At 53.4% G+C, this 15534-nt stretch overlaps 1 protein-coding gene across 2 annotated transcripts in view; it reads left to right on the top strand.

The window, feature by feature from the left end:
- Positions 1–15534, top strand: part of STK32B (serine/threonine kinase 32B) — a 274790-nt gene that overhangs the window by 240950 nt on the left and 18306 nt on the right. For both annotated transcript variants that reach the window (XM_077750488.1, XM_077750487.1), the window contains 4 exons: positions 507–610; positions 7797–7913; positions 11223–11348; positions 13725–13856. In XM_077750488.1, the coding sequence (XP_077606614.1) occupies positions 507–610; positions 7797–7913; positions 11223–11348; positions 13725–13856 (479 nt within the window). The remainder of the gene's footprint in view (positions 1–506; positions 611–7796; positions 7914–11222; positions 11349–13724; positions 13857–15534) is intronic.

Here is a 15534-nt window from a genome sequence, read left to right as displayed (position 1 = left end):
AAGTGCCCTCCTCCATGCCCATCACCCCCCTTCCCCTTCCCCCTACCCTCATCTGCCCCCAACTTTATTTTTTAAAAATGTTTATTTATTTTTGAGAGACGGGCAGGGAGCGTGAGCGGGGGAGGGGCCCAGAGGGAGAGGTGGACAGAGGATCGAAGCGGGCTCCTCACTGACAGCAGCGAGCCCAGTGCAGGGCTTGAACTCGTGAACTGTGAGAGCATGACCTGAGCTGAAGTCGGATGCTCCACGTACGGAGCCCCCCGAGCGCTCCGGAGCACCCCATTTGGGTACCTCCCCGGGGGACACACCCGTGTTTCCTGGGACACCTGGGTCTTGTTCTCGAGCCCACTTGAGGCTCACAGAGAGCAGGAATCACGTGGCACAGTAGACGGAGTCCTGGCTCTGCCCTCCGAGAAGCTGGGTTCCTATTGCCTGTCCCCGATCTGCGGGCTGGTGAGTGCACACTGTGACGTGCAGTGACATTCTCTTTGTCCTGTCTTTGGCAGCCCCAGAAGTGTTCCAGGTGTACGTGGACGGAGGCCCTGGGTACTCGTACCCGGTCGACTGGTGGTCCCTGGGTATCACCGCCTACGAGCTGCTGCGGGGCTGGGTAAGATGTGTGCCTGCACGGTGAACGCGGGGAGCCCTGGGAGCGGGGGCTCAGGGCCAACCGGACTTGGGTACATGGCCGTGGAGGAGCGCACGTGAGATCTCAGAGGCCCCGGGTTCGGACCTGATCCACTGTGTGCCGGGGCTCCCCGAGCATTAGAGGGGCCCTGAGCGGGCTTCTGGTCCAGCCGCCTCACTCTGCTGGTGGGGAGAAGAATGTCACAGCAGGGACAGTCAAGGTCAGCAGCTCAAACGCCCGGCCTGATCTTCCAGCTGGATTCGAGGCTCTTTCAGTATAAGGCCACGCTTCCTGTCCCCTTTATGTGTTTATTCCATATCTGCCCGGAGCACATGCGTAGATGTCCCATCCTAACGGGGCGTTCGGTACATAGTTTTGTTTCTATTTCATTGACTGTAAGAGCTGACGACAACTAACGGCGACGAGTAATTCATTTTTACTTTAGTGGAAAGAATGATGACAAACTCGTTTTGAGGCACTTGTTCTCTGCATGAGAATTGTTTGCACATGATGCCCCTTAACCTTGGTTCCCCTGATGGCACAACAGAGTAACAGCCTCCGGTCGGTTTCACGGAGACACAGTTACCACAGGGTCGCTCGGCGCCGCAGGACGGAGACGCGGGGTTTGCGCGTCGCTTGCCTTGCCCAGCAAGTGTCCTGCCCAGAGCCACGATTTCCTGTGCATCCAGCCCTTTGTGTCCACGCACATCCAGGCAGGCGGAAGTGCACTCCCTGAAGGCAGAGGTCGCCAGGGTGTGTGATAAAGGGTGAGGAATGAATGAATGAATGAATGAATGAATAGATAAGAGCAGTTTGCAAACCATCACAGCCATGAGAGTGCAAGTAAGTGTTATTATTTTCACCCTGTAGTTTAAGCAACTATTGTGTGCTCTCAATCTCATTGATCTCCCCTGAATTTCTCAAAAACATAATTACTATACATGATGTGTCTAGAATTTAAAATATATATATATATATAGATGAATATACATGAACTTGTGAGTTTTCCCAGGCAATGAATGAAAACAAGCCATCTTATTCTTGGGTGGCTCCTTGGTCATTTGCCAGTTTCACTGATGCTGATTTCTTTGAGTCCCTAACGCTGTATAACCACAGGACACAGGCATCCTCCAGAAGCTATTTATCTGATATCCTCAGTCACACAAATGCCCTGGCCAAGCGGTTGCCCCAAGCGTGATTGATTGTTCCTCAGGAGAAAGTCCACTGCCTGTGTTAAATAAAAATCGATCAAGTAAATGTGCAGATCTAATTGGCTTTATTAAATGATCCATGAATGGGACAGTACTTTATGCAGCATTTAGACGGGAGCTCTGGGGAGCAAGATGTTATTAGCAAAATGAAAAGATGGTTTCCAGCAAGGAGCTTTCTAGGGGCGGGGACTGAATCAAAGCATCTTAACATGCAGATTGCCCATCTTTCTTTGCAGGGTGGAAGGGACCTAGGTGACAGGCTCACTGGCCAGGTTTGAAAAATTCCTGAGCCACCAGTATGTCTGGGGGAGTTTGGAACTGCAGTTAGATTATGTAGGGAGCCCTGGTTTGGAAACTCCTAAATGACATTTTGGGCCCATGAGGTTTCTTTTGTTTTTCTTTTTGTTTTCGTTTTTGTTTAATATCTGTCATTCCTCACGGGTCAGGTCAGAGATGAGTATTCGACAAAAAGCCCCAAGGATAAAGCGGCTCTTGCTGCTTCCACAATAAATCATTTCACTTTTAGTTCGACTGAGTTTTCTACTCAGAGATCCAAGTGCCACATTCTGGAGAAGAAGGAGTGGCACACAGTGGGACTGGAGCCTTCGGCGTGTGGACAGAGTGGTTCACGGAAGGGACACCTGTTATGTCCTCGTGTAAACCTTCCTCATAGATGTCGTGGTCCGGCTTCACCTTGGACAGGTTTATGCAAATAGTGGATTCTCTGTTTTTTATACTGGAAACAATCGCGTTGAGTAAAAAAGCTATACCGGAAAACACTCCTAAGTTTACCGCCGGGGGTGTGTAGACGTAGGGGTTGCCCTTCCTTCCCAAATTCCAACACCGCGTCAGTGTCCGTGACAGCATCCCTGTCAAGTCATCAGCCACGTGTGTGTTCCTGCGTGGCCTCAAAATCCAGGGAGCTTTCACCTCCAAAATATGGAAGTCATGATGAGGATTTTCCAGTGCGTGCTCTGGGACCTCACAGTTGGAAAGAATTAGGTACGTGGGTGGGAAATGGATAAGCCCAATACAGCCTGCTGGCTAGAGACCCAGAAATCCTCTAGACCCAACCTGGAAAACAGCTGTCTGTCTTCCCAGTGCTCTGTATGGAGAGCCCAGGGACTGAGTGTCGTTCATGGGCAAGGGGGCAGAGAATCCGAGGAGCCTGGTTGGATCTTGTAGCCTGAACCAGGGTCATAAGGAGGATCTCTGAGTCCGATCCCAGTCCTCACCCCACAGGCACGCTAAGTGGAGGCCAAGAAAGTGCCACCCTGTTAGAGCACGGGCACCTTGGTCACCCCGGAAGGTGACCACACCCTCTGATTAGAACACGGTGAGGAGAGGTGTAAGGAGGTTTCCTGCCCACAGACCCGGAGAAGCAGAGCTGATGTCCCCTTTCCCACCTGCCAGGCCCTCAGGGCATCCCTCACAGGTGATCACCACCTACGGGCTGGTTCCCCTCCAACTGGGAAAAATAATTAATAATATCTACCCAACAGGGCTGCTTTGAGAATTAAATCAATCTGATGATGCAAATTACCCAGCGTGGGCCTGGTGAATATCAGCAACCGTCCACTTCCTGCCGTGATTCCCGTCCCGGGGGGGAGGGGGGGAGCTGCCAGCAGACCTGCCTCCTCTCTGACTTAGCACCTTTGCAGCTGGAGATGGGCGCGGGGAGTGGAGGCTGGGTCACGCCTGGTTGATGAGCCCTGGCCGGAAGCCCCAGGGGCCTGGGAAGCAGAGGTCTGTGTCCCTTCCACACTCTGGATGCCTCGGTGCTCTGATTCCAGCTTAGTCACTTAACTCATCTGAACCCTGGCTTCCTCCTTTGTAACATGGGGATTCTGAGGCCGATCCACAGGGTCACGGTGGGGATGACGTGAGAAAAACGTGGGCAGAGCACACGCAGTGTCCGGCACACAGGAGGCTTGCTGATTATCTTATAAATATGCTCCTGAGACAGGTCGATGCAGTAAAGTGCTGGCTTGCACCAAGTGGCGTGGGAGAGTGTCTGAGGGAGCAGACATTTAAGCCGGGTCACATGGGAGCTGCTGGAGGGAACAGTGTGAGTGTAGATGGGGAAGGGCTCTGAGGCAGACACAGCAAACATTTGTGACTGATCGGCAGTCAGAGGACAGTCAGGGGACAGCCTGTAAAGACCCTGAGATGAGCAGGAGGCACTCAGCTTCACCCTGTGGGCATCATGGTGCTGTCTGTGGGCATGACCGCACAGAGCTTGAGTGTCCTTTGGAATCACATTTCTGGGCTCACATCCCGGCTTCGTTGTCTGGTCTCTGAATGATCTGGGGTGAGCTTGTTTCTCATCTATCAGATGAGTGAAGCGTATGGAGTGCCTGGGGGGCTCTGTCGGTTGAGCGTCTGACTTCGGCTCAGGTCGTGATCTCACGGTTCATGGGTTCGAGCCCCAAGTCGGGCTCTGTGCTGACAGCTCAGAGCCTAGAGCCTGTTTCGGATTCTGTGTCTCCCTCTCTCTGACCCTCCCCTGTTCACACTGTCTCTCTCTCTCTCTCAGAAATAAATAAAACATTAAAAAAAAATTTTTTTAAAGATGAAGGAAGCGTAGCTGCAGACCTAAAAGCACAGGGTGCCTCCACTGTGGTGCTGTGGACACTGGGGGCCAGGAATTCCTTAGAGGGTGGGGGGTGTCCTGGGCAGCCCAAGACATTCAGGAACACCCCTGGCCTCTACCTACCAGATGTGGACAGAAATCTCCCCCTCTGACTTATGACAACCAAAAATCTCTCCAAACGTCATCCAATTTAAATAGTTCCTGTTTGCAAACCACTGCCTTATACTAAGCAGAAGGACTGGATGACAGCCTGCATGCATCGCATTGCAGAGTGGGCTCTCGATGAGGGCGAAAGGCTGGAACCCCCAAACCCTACCTGTGACACCATGAGTCCTTCTACCCTCTCTGCTTCTTCCCAGCCACCTCCCTGACCTTGTCTTTGACCCCAGTCAGCACTTCTCCCTGTAGCCGGGTAGACAGAGAAGGTTGGAGGTGCAGAGAGGGGATGAATAAAGAGGGAGGGTGTGTGGAGGTCCCCTAGAGGCTGTGGCGCAGACCTATGGACTTGGGGTACGTGGGGTGGGTGGACTCGACGGCAGAACCTGGCAATGTATTGGCACATGACCCTGATGGAAGGAGGGAGGTGGTCCTGGAGTTGAACGCCGACTTCTTGTCTCTTGGTAAAGCAGAGAGAGCGCTGTTCCAGGAGTCCAGACCCAGGAGGAAACTGACTCTGTGACCTCACTCTCTAGGTTTTACGTCTCCGTTAAGGGAGGGGAAAGGGCGTGGGTTGTGCTGTGGTTTTCAGGCTGCGTTTCCCGGGGCCTCGGGCACCCCCAGAAGTGGTTCAACAGTTCTGAGGAGGGGGCACGCTGCCTCTGGCTTCGGACGTTTCATAGCCCGGAGACCTGTTCTTCACTTCCATCTATTCCGTGTTTGGGATTTGGAATAAAAAACGTTTTGGGGACACACACACACACTGGGTTCGATGGTCCCCAAAGCCCAGCTCAGCTCCGGCTGTCCAAATAACAGGTCTTCAGCAATTCTCTTCCCTCTTCTCCAGTTCTTCGTCAATTGGCGTTTTCTGTAAGCGGGTGGCCTGGAATGGAGACACACCTGCGCTCCGCAATGAGTCTACCCAGCGCCCCACTGCCGAAATCCCTTTCACCAGCAGTTCATGTAATTGCTTTACCTTAGAAATGCCACTTGCTTTTCTGAGTCCACACATCCCAAGTTCACACATGCGTGTGAACTAAGCTTCCATAGAATTCTTTACCTGGAGCAGATGGAGTATTGATCTCCGTGTTTGCCAGTATTCTTGCAGAAGGGGCTGGGTTTCTCTACCACCCTCCAAACGGATGAAGGCTGAGCCTAAAGCCGCAGAACGTATTCTGTGCACGGTGTTCCGAGCTTAGCCGGGAATGTATTTAACTGCTGCGTTGGCCGTGTGGCTTCTTAGGGTTACTATTATTGTTGGTCTGGCTCCCTCCAGAAGTGGAGAGGTCAGAGCTAGAGCATGGCCGGTTTGGAGGTCGGATGGGGAGGGAGATTGATCACACTTGTCACTGGCTGGTTCTGCGGCCGGGCGCTGGGCACGGTGGGCTCTGGTGGCATCGAGGGAAGAGCAGCAAAGGAGATCCTGTGTCTCTGTGGGATCCCAGCCTCACTGTCCCCACTCCTAAAATGAGGAGGTGGGAGTGCTCCATCTCCAGCAGCTGGTCCTCCCGCCTCCAGCAGCTGGTTTTCCAGATGCGGCTGGGACAGAGTGGGAGGAATGGTTTCTCCAAAGGCAAAAAGAAGAAGCTTCTTCAGTCGAGAAGCGACCCTGAGCAGTCCAGAAGCTGACATCTCCGCTCTCAGTTAATGCGCTCTCCTGTGATTTCTAATCATGGCAGCTGTTACTGGTGCAAAGGCAGAGACAGGCAGCCAGCCTCGGGAGGAAATTCTGAAATGTTCACTCCTGGAACTGTACTCCACATCCCGTTAAATTGGGAGACAATGTTTGAAGACACGCAGGAAAGAATGTTAGCACATCTAGGTAGCTGGCCTTTCTAGGGAGCCCCAGGTTTTGGTTTTGATCTACATATTACAGGGGAAAAGGGAGGGTTCCCAATTTGATTGACAGATGAAAGAGGAGGCAGCCAGTCCGGAAAAGGTCCCCTTCTGGGCAGACACATCGGAAGGCAAAGACGTCTTCCCCAAGAGAGCCCGGTTGGGTGAAGATAAAGATGCTCCTGCATTCCAGGGAATTGTCACCCACCCAAGGCTGAGGACCCCTCACCTTCTTGGCTGGCACCTCGTATTTGCAGCAGCCCCGTGAGAACCCAAGTTCCACAGGGCTGGAGCCCACACCTTATGCACCATGTGAGCCCAGTACGGGCTGTGACCCGTAGCCGGTGTCCAATCAGTGTTTGTGGATGGACGGACTCGTTCTCGTCGCTGTGCTCTGAGATCTGCTGGACGGCGGAGGCCCACCTTCAGGGACACCCCTCCCCCCCGCAGGAATTTCACAGCAGTCAAGTTCACGTGGTCAACGATGAGCTCCTCGCTCTGTTTCTCTAGCTGTTACACCACACGTGCTCCGAAGTGACGTCACGCCGATGCCAGCCCTGAGCCATCTAACGGGTGCACGCCTCAAAACGTCTTGACCCGTGAAGCTGGTGGGGGAGGTAAAGAAGGGAGGAGAATTTGGGAGGGGGCAGAGGCAGGGGTAGTGAGCTGACGCTCAGACACTGTCCGAGCCGTGTCCCCAGGGTCCCACTCAAGAAAGCCTTCTCGAGTTCTGAGAGATTCTTAGAAGCAAACAAACTCCCCAGGGCAGTGCTTGGAAAACAAGTCAGGAGGTTTAACGCTCTGCTGAGCTGGCGAATCGAACAGACTTCTGTAGCCTCGCTGGCCGGGGAGTGGAGGGGAGAGAAGCCCCGGCTCCCCACTTCCGGGCACCCCAGCAGACCCAGACCTGGGTGATTCCAGCCCTGCCCACTCCCGGCTGGTTCAGCCAGCGCAGGAAAAGCTGGAGGTGAGGCCCACCAGCAGGTAGGGGCTGTGCCTGGAGGTGATGCTGGGTGTCCGGTGGAAGGTGAGAGCCACCCCACCCCCAAGCCTGGAGAGGGGACTCGGGAATCAGGCTGTTGGGTGTGGATCTTGCCTTTGCACCCTAGCGGCTATGTGACCTCGCCAAGTCATTTAGCCTCCTGGGGCCATAACACAGCACCCACCTGCCAGCTTCAGGCCCTGCCTGACAGGTCTAACCACTGTTGGCAATGGGTCCCGGCCATCTGCTCTGCTGCAAAAGAGGAACACCCACTGTTCCGCGAAGGGAAAGAATAAACCCGACCCCTCGCAAATACACAGTTCTGACCACATGGGCGGTGTCTAACAGTTGGCCCTCTCTCTGACTTCCCCTCTGGTCCTTTGGTTGCAGAGACCGTATGAAATCCACTCGGCCACGCCCATCGATGAGATCCTCCACATGTTCAAGGTGGAGCGTGTCCACTACTCCTCCACGTGGTGCAAAGGCATGGTCGCGCTGCTGAAGAAGGTAAGGGGGCAGCCCCCAGCCTGCCAGGTCTGGGGGCTCAGGGCATTTAGTGCAGAAGCAGGCATACCGCCAGAGTCAGGAAGGAGAGAAGGAACAGAATGCCAGTGGTCGAGCTGACCAAGTCAGCGGAGCGCTAACGCCTCATCGCAAGCGGTGCACTGTCTTGCCTACAGGTTTCCAGAGCGGCTGGATGCTGGAGTCTGGCTCGGAGACGCATCTGTAACAAAGCCCCAGGCTCTTCACTCCGCTACAAACTCCTAATAAGCAGAAATAGTTGGTGCATATGGCTCAAAAATTTTTGCCACACATGGTCTTTTAAGTCACTGAGCTTTAAGAAACTGGACATCTCCTGATGTCCAGGATCTAGAATTTACTAGAATAAAGCAGTGATTCTCCAAGTGTGTCCCCTGGGCCAGGAGCACGGCGGCAACACCTGGGAGCTTGTTGGAAATGCGGCTTCCCAGGCTCCACGCAGCCCTTCTGACTCAGAAACTCTGGGGGTGGGATCCTGTTGGGTGCATTTCCATCGGCTCCCTGGGTGGTCCTGAAGCCCGCTCAGAGTCTGGCACAGGCTAGAGGGGTGTGGTGCCCTCCTTTTGAGGCTGGCATCTAGCTTTCCAGACGGGGAATCCTCCAAAATGCACAGGATGGAGTCTTGCATGTGGTTGGTACCCAGGCATCTGTGGGAAAAGGACGGTAACACCAGCCAGCAGTGGTTGAGGGAGTACCATGTTCTGGGCCATGCAGCGGCTCTTCTGAGTCCTCGCAGCCCTGGGAGCCCCATGTTGGAGGTGAAAACACCGAGGCTTAGACACACATTCAGTCGAGGTCACGGGGCTGGTAGAGGGCAGAGGCAAGGTTTGAATCCAGGCTGTCCCAGATCCGGATGCCAGCGTCTATTCCCTGCCTGGCTGTAAATGACTCATTCAAGTACCAGTTCGCTCAATTGCTTCAGGGGAGATTCAGCACCTGGTTCTTAGAACTGACTACTGACTAGAGTTGTCTAGATGCCCTATGCACCTGCTGGTGCTGGACACCCCCACACCCATCCAGGGAGACAGAGAACTACTATCCTGAATGGGGGTCTCCTATGCGCATTGGAGTGCAGTATCCATTTAAAGTTTATTTTGAGAGAGAGAGAGCACACAAGCAGGGAAAGGGCAGAGAGAGAGACAGGGAGAGAGAGAATCCCAAGCAGACTCCATGCTGTAAGCGCAGAGCCTGATGCAGGGCTCGATCCCAGGAACCGTGAGATCACGACCTGAGCAGAAATCAAGAGATGAATGTTTAACCGGCTGAGCCACCCAGGTGCCCCTAGAGTCTCGTTTGAAATCTGGACTCATCATCTGAGGCAGCCCCGAGGAGGAGGCCGCCGTGACCAGCAGGTAGGACCCGGCCAGGTGCCCTCACATGGGTGTGACCACTGCCTGCTGGCCAGACGCAGCTGTGAGATTTCTGCAGCGTTGGGGGAGGGGCAGGCAGCAAACTGGCAGTGGGGCCTTCTAGCTCCCACCTGTGGGCAGCCGGGTGCCACAGACCCCCCCCCGGCACATGCCAGGTCCATACCAGTCCCCTCGGGCCCCAGATCTGGAAGTGGAAAAATCGCATGTCTTTGCTCTTCCTAATCTGAGAGGAGGAGACAGGCACACAGCCTTCCACAGCCGCCCGAGTTCGTGCAAGGGAAGCCGGGATGGTTTTGGGAAGCCGAAAGCCCCGTTTGGGTGCAAAGTCATACTCCGGGGGCTGCTTCTTTTTTTTCTTTTAACTCTTTTATTATTATTTTATTGTTTTTAGAGTACATAATTTATTTATTTAAATTCAAGTTAGTTAACGTACAGTATAGTATTGGTTTCAAGAGTAGAACCCAGTGGTTCATCACTTACATACAACACCCAGTGCTCATCCCAACAAGTGCTCTCCTTAATGCCCATCCCCCATTCAGCCGATCCCCCCACTAAACTTCCCTCCGTCAACCCTAAGTTTGTTCTCTGTATTTAAGAGTCTCTTATGGTTTGCCTCCCTCGCCGTTTTTCTTATTTTTCCTTTCCTTCCCCTATTTTTATCTGTTTTGTTTCTCAAATTCCACATATTAGTGATATGAGTGAAATCATACATTCATCTTTCTCTGACTGACTTAATAGTCAAAGCAATCTTGAAAAAGAAAAGCAAAGTTGGAAGCATCACAATTTCAGGCTTCAAGTTATCTCCTGAAAGCTCTAGTGATGAAGACGGTATGGTACTGGCACAAAAATAGACACATAGTACAGAAACCCCAGAAATGATCACACAGCTGTATGGCCAGTTAAGCTGTGACAAAGAAAAAAAAAGATATCTAATGGAAAAATCTTTTCAAAAAAAATGGTGCGGGGAAAACTCCACAGTACCATAGTACAACCACTCTGGAAAATAATATGGAGATTTCTTAAAAATTAAAAACATCACTACCCCACAATCCAGCAATTGCACTACTAATTATTTATCCAAAAGATACAAAAATGCTAATTCAAAGGGGCACGTGTACCACAATGTTTACAGCAGCACTATCAACAATAGCCAAATTATGGAAAGAGCCCAAATGCCAAAATGTCCATCAACTAATGAATGGATACAGATATATATATCCGGGGCTGCTGCTTATGCGGCACCACCCCTTAGTAGCAGAGATTCTATCTGAGGAGAAAACTAAAGATTATACCCTTGGCCACAAATGAGGCCACGCCATCAGGCCACAGAGGTCACCGCCGAGCTGTCCAGGGATAAATTTTATTACACTTCCGAACATCCTGCCACCAAGCTGACAATCTTAAGATGAGGTGGCCAATTCTTTTTTTATTTAATTGGAAGCCTCTGCAGACATCGGTGAGCGTGGGCTATCACGAGGCACTAGACCCCCAAGGACAGCGTGGTGGCTGAAATCCAGTCCCTTCCCAAGAGCCCCTTGCTTGGGTGACCGTGAGGAAGCAGCCTGACCCCTCAGTTCCTCCCTGGAACATGAAAAGCAGAGGCACCTTCAGGGCGCCTGGGGGCTCAGTCGGTTGTGTGTCCAACTCTTAATTTCCGCTCAGGTCCTGATCTCATAGTTATGAGGTCGATCCCCAAGCTGGGCTCCGCACTGAGCGTGGAGCCTGCTTAAGATTCATTCCCTCTCTCTCTCTCTCTCTCTCTCTCTCTCAATCTCTCTCCAAACAGAAAAAAAAAGCAGAGGCACCTTCTGTTTCCCTAGATTCCTACCTTCAGAGTCCCCACTAACCTCAGCAGGGCACACACCTCAAGCAAATGTGTTTAAGCGCTTTTGCCCTCTGCCCGCAGCTCCTGACCAAGGACCCCGAGAGCCGTCTGTCCAGCCTTGGTGACGTCCAGAGCTCGCCCTACTTGGCCGACATGAACTGGGATGCGGTGTTCGAGAAGGCGCTGACGCCCGGCTTTGTGCCCAATGTGAGTGGGGTGTCGCCCAATCCATGCCGTCCTTCTGCAGGGTCCCCTGCCCTGCTTCTTAAAGACCGAGAAGCGGGTCCAGGAGGCCTCAGCTGCCCGCGGCCACATGAGCTGCAAAACGTTCACATTTCAGTGTGATTAGGGCAGACTCGGACCCCCTCTGGGAGGTTTCTCTCCTTGTAGAAGGTCTTTGTGGGTACAGACCTGCTTTCTTTTCTTGAGTCACACCCATCGTGGGCACTGTCCACCCGTTCATCCTGCCGCCCGCCTCCCCACCAGCCCGCGCTCGCTGAGCGCCTGTGTACGCGGGCACTGTGTGTGGTTTGAGGTGACTGGAGAGAAAACGGCTTGGTGCCTGGTGTCGGGGAGCTTGCAGATGAGAGCAGGGCTCCTCAACTGGGCTGTAGGGGACACTGGAGCCACATGATTCTTTGGCGGAGGAGAGGGGACTGTCCTGTGCACCCCCGGGCGCTGCCCACGGATACTGGTAGCATTCCTCAGCTGTGACACCAAAAACATCCCCAGACATTGCCGGGCATCCCCTGGGGACAGCTGCCCCCTGTCAACAGCCACGGGCTAAGGGTTTGTGCAAACAGTAAGCCAATACAAAGGCACATTTAGTGACCCAGAGCTGGTCCTGGAGGGACAGTGCGGGCTCCCCTGGCGGGAGCCCAGACCAGACAGACGGGTTCAGGTTCACTACCAACTCTGTGACCTCAGCTGTGCTCGGGGGTGGGGTTCTTCACCTAAAATGAGGAGACCAGAGGGATCCATCCCACGCTGGGGTGGAGTAAATGCCAAGAGGCCTCCAAAGACTCGGAGCGGGGCCTGGCCCTCAGGGAGCCCCCAGTACACACGGCCCTCGGAACGGTTCCTGGAGTAGTAAACCCGCAGTCGGTTGCCTTCGTTGGCCCCCTCGGCATGCTCGCTCTGGGTGTGCCCGGGGAATACGCCAGCGTCCGCCGAGGTCCTCCTCCGCCACGCTCAGGCCAGATGCACGAAACCCAGGCATCTTGATGTGGCCCTTTATCCGGGGCACAGATGGCCTCACACAGCCTCTCTGTTGCCACATGAGCCTTCCCCGAGGTTGTGTGCAAGACGCCTGGGTGACCCTTGGGGCCAACGCGTGTGATCACCTGTCAGCCTTTGTAGACCTCACCCTCTGCTCTTCCCCAGACCCACGCAGGCACGCACTTGCACACCCACATACTCACATGCACACTCGTATTCATGCACACTAATGTGCACACTTACACTCGCACACACCCACGTGTAATCTCACGGGCGTGCCCACATCTGTGCACACTCACACTCACTCATATACAGTCACAGTTACACACACTCATGTGCACACTTACACTCATGCGCACCCACATGTACGCCCACACTCATACACACTCGTGTGTGCTTGCCCTCATGCATGCTCACACTCGTACACACTCTCATGCACTCACACTCATGCACACGTGTATGTTCACACTCGTGCATACTCTCATGCATGTTCATTCTCATGCACACCCATGCTCACTCGTGCACACTCATTTCCACACAATCACAGGCAGTGGACCCTGCATCAACCATACCCAGACGCCTGCAGTTGTCCCCTGTGGCCACACTGTTTTGTAGCTGTGTACCTGTGCTTACGTTCCGTCCTCCCCGGGTCGGGGGGGGGGCTCCTCTCCTTGTCCCCCGGCAGTCTCCTGTCCCTCCTTCCAGACAGTATCAAACCCAGCGAGCGACCGGCTCATTTGAGGGTCTCAGTAACTGCCTTCTGGAAGAGAGAAAAACTTGGGCGTTGTCTCCACTGGGACCCCCAGCCCACCGCCTCCTTACCTGGAGTGAACCGCAGCCTCCCTGGTCTGGGCCTGGGTCTCCGTTAGCAGTACCGTTCTGTCACAGTGGGCCTGCTGTCCCCTCGAGAGCTTCACAGGGTAGGGCCCACTTGCCTCGGCTGGCTTCTGCCTGAGAGACTCCAGAGCAGTGGGTGCCCTGGAAGGCACTAGAAGCTCTCAATGTGTGATTGTCGTAAGTGAACAAGTAATGACGGCCCATCAGTGTTCAGGGTGTTGTGTGTTCCAGGCACCGTCCTAAAGTCTCAGGTTAGGGAACTTAGCCACGTTTACTCAGTGAGAAATTAACTTCAGGGAGCCTGTATCCAGAGCCAGGGGAGGAGATGCGAGGAATAGATGAACCGTGTCTGCCGTAGGATGTGTCGCTTCTCTTCACCAGAAGAAACAAACGGAACTGGGGCACCCCACTGTGGTAGTTAGTCATTACTTGTCGCATGGATGATCGATTAAATGAGTGAGTGAACAGAAAGTTCAGTGATAGGTGCAATCACAACAGACCGTGTTTGCTTTTTCCGCTTGCTCTCAGAAGGGGAGATTGAATTGTGACCCCACGTTTGAACTTGAAGAAATGATCCTCGAATCCAAGCCACTTCACAAAAAGAAGAAGAGGCTGGCGAAGAACAGGTCCAAAGATGGCACAAAGGACAGCTGTCCTCTGGTGAGTGGGTCCCCCCCAGGAGGGGTGGACTCTCAGAGCCCAGTGAACGTAAAGAGGGAGGGAGATGCTGGTTAGCCTAATGGAAGCAGCTCACTCCGTGTCTCCAAACACCTTCCTTTGCAGCCACTAAAAGGCCTCCTTGATCGAGTGGCTTTCCACAGCACAAAACTGAAAGAACAGGGGTACCTGGGTGGCTCAGTTGGTTAAGTGTCCGACTTTGGCTCAAGTCATGATCTCACAGTTCATGGGTTCGAGCCCCATGCAGGGCTCTGTCCTGACAGCTCAGAGCCTGGAGCCTGCTTTGGATTCCATGTCTTCCTATCTCTCTGCCCTTCCCCCACTCATGCTCTGTCTCTCTCTGTCTCTCAAAAATGAATAAACGTTAAAAAAAATTTTTTTTAAAGGGGTACCTGAGAGGCTCAAGACAGTTAAGCATCCGACTTCGGCTCAGGTCATGATCTCACAGTTTGTGGGTTCGAGCCCCACGTCGGGCTCTGTGCTGACAGCTCAGCATTGAGAGTCTCCTTGGGGTTCTATGTCTCTGCCTCTCTCTGCCCTTCCCCTGTTTGAGATTTCTCTCTCTCTTTCTCAAAAATAAATAAACATTTAAAAAATGACTGAGAGAATTACTGTCCATGTGCACATCTGTGCGTGTCGCTCATGGGGACACTGTTCCTTGTGCAGGAGCCTCCTATGTCTCTAAGCAGGATTGAAAAAAAAATATGCCATGTGGGGGGTCCCCATGCTGTACCCGGCAGTCCTGGGTGCCTGTTGGAAAGACTGTGCTGTAGAGGCATGCAGGGGGTGGAGGGGCGTACCCTGACTTCTGTGGCCCCAGACACATTGGCCCGTGCGTGCCGCTCTGTTATCTCCCAGGCCACCATGACAAAGTGTCACCACTTGGTGACTTAAAGCAACCAAAGTGTGTTCTCTCACAGATCCGGAGGTTCAAAGTCAAGGTGTGGAGAGAGCGTAGCTCAAAGGCTGGAGGGAGGGAGGGCCCTTCGGTGCCTATTCCAGACTCTGGGGTGGGGGGGAGGGGGCTTTGTCTTCCAGCTGCTCTGGTCCCATCGCTGCCCCCCTTCCCACGTGGTGCTTTCCTGTCTGTGTCTCTGTCCCTTCACACGGCCTTCATTTAAGGACACCAGTCATTGCATTGGGGGCCCATTCTGCTCTGGGATGACATCAAACACCCTGTTCCCAAACGAGGTCCCATTCGCCATCACCAGGGGTTAGGGCTTCCTCACATCCGTTTGAGGGACACGACTCAACCCACAACTGCTCCATCCCCCCTAAAAAACATTGAAAGTTAGATTTTACAGTCATAGTGGTGTGAAGATGAACATAGCTTTCCATGCTAAACGCTCTTTTCTTTTTCTGTTTATCCTAACAGAAATTAATTTCTATGTTTCGTTAAAACATCGCTGTAGGCCCTCTAATACTCCGGGCTCTGTGCCTGCTGAGCCTGATGCAGAAGTCAGCCTGGACACGCACCTGAGTGTGTGTTAACAAGGGTCCACGAGGCTGGGGTGGGCATGGGTTCTACGCAGGCGTGCAGTGTACATGCGGCATTCAGGCAGCCTCTAGAATGTGTGTTACACGGCGTTCGTCCTTGGCGTCTGCTCTTGAAGAGGATGAGCACCTGTGCAGGATGCTCTCAAGGTTCTTTTCCTTGAGA

The sequence above is a fragment of the Crocuta crocuta genome, unplaced genomic scaffold (assembly GCF_008692635.1).
Source record: "Crocuta crocuta isolate KB4526 unplaced genomic scaffold, BGI_CrCroc_1.0 scaffold179, whole genome shotgun sequence".
Classification (NCBI taxonomy): Eukaryota; Metazoa; Chordata; class Mammalia; order Carnivora; family Hyaenidae; genus Crocuta; species Crocuta crocuta.
The sequence above is the reverse complement of the archived record's forward strand: the minus strand, read 5'-3'. Positions and strand labels throughout refer to the sequence as shown.